Source organism: Aspergillus fischeri, genomic scaffold (assembly GCF_000149645.3).
Source record: "Aspergillus fischeri NRRL 181 1099437636264 genomic scaffold, whole genome shotgun sequence".
In the NCBI taxonomy this organism is placed as follows: Eukaryota; Fungi; Ascomycota; class Eurotiomycetes; order Eurotiales; family Aspergillaceae; genus Aspergillus; species Aspergillus fischeri.
This window is the reverse complement of record NW_001509762.1, coordinates 6264381-6269292: the sequence shown is the minus strand read 5'-3', so window position 1 is coordinate 6269292 and position 4912 is coordinate 6264381. Positions and strand designations below refer to the sequence as shown.

The 4912-nt window shown below is 46.9% G+C and overlaps 2 protein-coding genes across 2 annotated transcripts; both read right to left on the bottom strand.

The window, feature by feature from the left end:
• Positions 1 to 934: 934 nt before the first annotated feature.
• On the bottom strand, positions 935 to 1524 carry NFIA_093520 (uncharacterized protein; the record flags this gene model as incomplete). The annotated part of the gene is made up of 2 exons (XM_001261280.1): positions 935 to 1295; positions 1340 to 1524. The coding sequence occupies 2 exons, from the start codon at positions 1522 to 1524 to the stop codon at positions 935 to 937; spliced, it is 546 nt and encodes a 181-aa protein (XP_001261281.1).
• Positions 1525 to 4471: 2947 nt separating this feature from the next.
• NFIA_093510 (uncharacterized protein) lies at positions 4472 to 4912 on the bottom strand (the record flags this gene model as incomplete). The annotated part of the gene is made up of 2 exons (XM_001261279.1): positions 4472 to 4686; positions 4867 to 4912. 2 exons carry the CDS (start codon positions 4910 to 4912, stop codon positions 4472 to 4474), a joined length of 261 nt encoding a protein of 86 aa, XP_001261280.1.

Here is a 4912-nt window from a genome sequence, read left to right as displayed (position 1 = left end):
TCATCGACGAGGCCAAGCAAAGCAAAGCAAACATAAAGTCAAGAAGATAATCATAGTAAACTACAAGAGCGTCTTATACCCGTTTCCTCTGTCAGAGTTTGAGGAAACAGCCCGCAGCACCAATACGCAAGCAAGCATAGTACCAATGGCACGATTTCTGCGCAAGTAGCCGGTAAGACTAGAACCTCTGCAAAGCTCAACCAAAGCGACTTGGGCAAATTATCAAGTATGGACGAGCACTTTCAGGTTACTGTAGCATTGCCATTCAAGGAATTTGGTGATTTAATCCGGTGAATGCAGTTGAGCAGCGTTCAGCTACGCTGATCACGTTCTTTGGTGCCCTGCTCCAGGCGAAACCTCTAGTTCGACAAGTCTTTCCGCCGAGGCATGGAAAACTGGTTCATAAGGGGAGCTGCGTATGGCCTGTGCCGGCAGTAACATCCGAGAATGATCATGAGAGGGAAATACTTGTATCAAAAAATTGAGCCTGCAGCAGCTTCCCTGCCACCGGAGGTAACTGTAATAGGATGGCCAGAAAAAGAATTTGATGAATCAAGTACGGTACAGTAGCATTAAAGGGTCATCCTTTACCTTTCGTCAGTGAAAAGGACGGACGGTCATTGCGTACAGTACACATGACTACCCAATTTAGCAGAGTGATTGTCAATGTCAAAAACACATGGCATATGGGCTATAGATCTTTTGTCAACGCATTGGGCCAAATCAGATTCGCCGTAATTTTGCACCCATTGCTGACACTGAGGAATCAGCAACTATTTTTGTCGAATCTCTTGCCTTCCATACGAGTATCAATCTGTTTAGTATTCCCTGCTAGGAGAACTCGTCTTACACCTGTTGGTAATATGAGGAGAGAAAGGGCCGACATAAGCGGTTACCAGGGTTTGAGGCCTCACAATATCCTATATATGTCTGGCTATAGAAAGAAATATTGCTCTTGGAGGCACTGGCTGTAGAGATTTGGGGTTGCCCATTGATTCCCAGCCGTACCGTTAGGCGCTGCTTTTTCCCATTTCTCCCTGATTACTGGGCCCGAGTTGCGTACTGAAGCCCAAATACAGTTGTCCTGAGCGGCTTCTTCCCGGTCTGTTTCCAAGGCTTCTTTCACTCTTTCAACGAAATCGTCGAGGCCCGCGCCATCGGGGATACGGCCGGTTTCCAGGAGGACATCCTGTATGTCCACGCAACTTGTCAGTGCCGCCAATAAATGAGGACGTTTCTCCTTAAGATGTCGATGCAAAGAATCGATATCTTCTTTTGAGTACTTTCCGGAGGCGCTATTTCCATTAGAATATAAGGTACTTATTTGAATAATACATACCAAATGTCACTAATTGATTGCCCGTTGATTAATAAATATTCCATGACTATGCCGGCCATCGCCTTCATAGCTCGACGACATTTAAACTCATACACGAGCAGGGAGAGATTTCTGAGAAATTTGTCTAGGTCGGCGAAAACAGCGAAACCATTCTTGACATCTCGCCGGCGTTTGAACTCTGACATGAGGACGAAGAGATTTTAGAGAAATGGTCTAGGTCAGCGGACGGATTTAGGTAGTGTTATTCATAGAGAGTAATATGGAGAATTAGGTGTCTCGGTCCGGGAAGCTTGACAAAGGCGGCACTTTTTAATGGTTCCTATCAGCATGATGAGAGAAGTTCTCTCCGAGCACCATCGCCTCGAGCAAGGGCACTGACGGCCAGCTCTACTGTATGAAGCTGAATGAGCAAATAGGAAGAAACTGCGTCGTAGCAGCATCTAAAAGATTCAACAACTGTCACTTAGTAGGTGCAGATCCTCAGTGGACAGCAGCATCCTTCACGACTGGCACGATGCATCACTATGTTAAAGTGATCAACACTGAACTCGTGCAACAAACCATTTTCAGAAAGCTTGGCCCTCTAAGATCCACTTTTCTTATAAAGCAGTAGATTTGATCTCAATAACACGCAATGGAGGACTAACGTGCAGTGACCGTGAAACAGCACATGTATGTTATACATTAAGCGGGTTTATTGGCATCTGATGCATCATAAAACTGATTGGTGCACAACTGCCAGACAATGCTGTGGTTGAACCAATTGACCCGCCACATCTATCCTTTAATTCTCGGCTGGATAGCTTGGTGGGTCTAGCAGATAGTCAACCATGAAAATGCGTCTTTACCTTGAGCTACGCTCGACTAAAGTGAACCACTTAATGCCAAGATGACAAAGCGTCCTCCAATACGGAGCCCATGAGCAATTAGAAGACACTCTTGAGGACACTAGATAACAGAGAGCACAGGTAGGGGAATCACTCTAAGTTTTAGGATACAGACAACTTTGCTAAAACAAGGAGACACTACGGAAGAGGAATAGCAAGGGAACTGGGTATGTTAGTGGGCAAACACTCGTCAACAAATTTGTTCGAAACAGCGACCGGGCTTCAGGCCCCTACAAAGCGGCAAATTTGGAGCGATGAACTCACTGTCAGGGCATGGAATCGATAAATCTCCCATCTAAATCTTGAGCACATATTTTATGACCGAGCGGGCACAAGTAGTCTCCATACTTCGTGCTATTTGATTAGATTATGTACGTATCGTGCAGCTCCCATATTGCGTTCTTGCTTGGTTCTGTTCCAGCAATGCAGTATGGACAACTTCACCTGGCGGGCCGTTAAAACCAGTAAGATATTAGGCTAAAGATGCAGATATTGAGGAACAACGGCGAACCGCGCCAGCCGAGATCACCAAAACCCTTTAGGAATGTAAAGTCTACGTTTGGTCATCTTCCATTATTAACAAGCTATGTGCAGCTTCTCATGGGTCTACACACTAGTAATCCCTAGTCAAGAATTTTCTCACCAGACATCTGGTTGCTTCGACTTTTCTTTCATCACCACAAACATAAACAGAGTTATCATTGCCGCAAACAATAGTGGGCTAAGAAGAGGGCTGGTCAGACTTCTAATTACAAGAAACCAAGGCTGTGGCAAGGCATGGCTCCTGAGAATCAACACACCCTCAAGCGCTCCCATTTCTCGGTCTGATAAAAAGAGCCTTTGCGCGGACTGCCTCGATCATGGCTCCTGTTTTTGCGTCCGGAATTTTGATGCATCCTTCCATATACGTCTTGCGCCCTTCTACCTTGACCGGCCATACGCTGAATGACAGAGGGGCCCGAGGATTAACTGGCCGCAAATAAGATAGCGTCAGATTGGCCGTAAGTGCCCCCCGGCAGCAGTCAGCGAAAAGGTTGTCCAAGTAAAATGCTTGAATTCCTCCGTGAAGCTTTCCCGGGTAGTAGCAGATTCGTTGTCGGGGTTCCAGGCTGGTCATATATTCAGCCTCTTTGCCAAGGTCAACTGTACGGATAGTCGGGCTATAGTCACCCATCAGGGCTTTCTTCAGTATGTCACCTGGGAGCCACTGGGACAGACACGCACAGAATTAGCGACACCCACCAGATAATAAAATGATCGAAAACGTACCGTTCTGGAGCTTTTTTCTGACACATTTGCAAGCGGAGAGTAGAAAGAGTTCGTGTGGTAAGCCGCCTTCAAACAGTGCTTCCGAGCAGTCTGCAACCGGCTGCTCGGTGCTGTTGTCGAAAAGGAGCGCATCACTTCAAGAGGATTATTCTCACTGAAAGTACTTTCTCTTGTCTTGCCCTGTGCCCGTCAGAAGACTGCTCTGAGCGACCTTCAGTTTGCGGATTGTTATATACCCATTCTTCAATAACAGGTACGTATTTTATAACTCAGAGGAATCTCAGTCAGCCGCGACAGCGCCAAGATTGCTGTTCCTCAAAGACTTTTCCTAGCACCCATCAGCACACTTTTTTTTTTTTTTTTTTTGAATGTCTGGTTGATCACTTTGGATAAAGAATCAACATTCCTCGGTGGATTGAAGGTAGGCACAGTGGGTCCAGGTTGCTAGAGCCGGAATGAGCACCCCGAGAAGCGCCGAGGGTCAGTAGGACTGGATGTTGCGCTCCTAGCACACGAGCAAGTTCGGGACACCCCCTTTGCCATCTTTGTTAACTGCCTCTAGGGAGACCCTATTCTTGACGCACTGTGCGAGTTGATCTCACAGTTCACGTGCTATCATGCTATCAAACTCTACACTGAATCTACCAAAGCGTCGTTGAAAAGATGTATACCGAGACAAGATGTCCGTACAACTTCTCGGGACCAGTAATATGGTCAACAGGGTGCCGGAACTTTAATAGGGCCCACAAGAAGTGGGTAAGCAGCCAGTGACAGCCGCAGCGACAATAATGCTGACTGATGCTGTCAATCGGTGTGGAGACAGAGCTTGAGGCGCAGGACGAAGACCGCAAGCCGCTGCTGACGCTCCTTGATGCTGGCAATGACATGGCAGAGAAGTTAGAAGTGTGGTTCTCGCCCTTGAGCTTCTCAGCGATTGCGCTTAGTGGAGCTGCAGACAATGACTATGGGGCCCAGTTCATGCACTCTCGTGGTCGCTCACACGGTTCAACTCGATCCAGGCCAGTGAGTATTTGCCGGTCTTCGTGACTATCCGAATAGAGTCTCTAGAAGGCTCAACGCCAGTGGTCAACCTGACCTGGGATGGACCAGCCCCATAAGTGACGCAATCGATGAACATCAAGGGCATGACTCCACCGATCTCTTCCAGATTCCTTTCCAAAAAGGCTGGCGCTATTCACCTATAACACATGGTTGCCTGAATGACGTCTTTTATCCACGAATACAGCTTTGTACTCTCTTTCTCCCATCGTCCACCATTTGCTGAAGACCACCTTTCGCAAACGATTTACGTAAAAAAAAGAGGCTTACAAAAGCTGGTGAACTATTCGTTCACTATACTGACAAAATTACCCTCGTGAGCTACAGCTCCTTTCTTCAACTCAACAAGCTCTTCCAT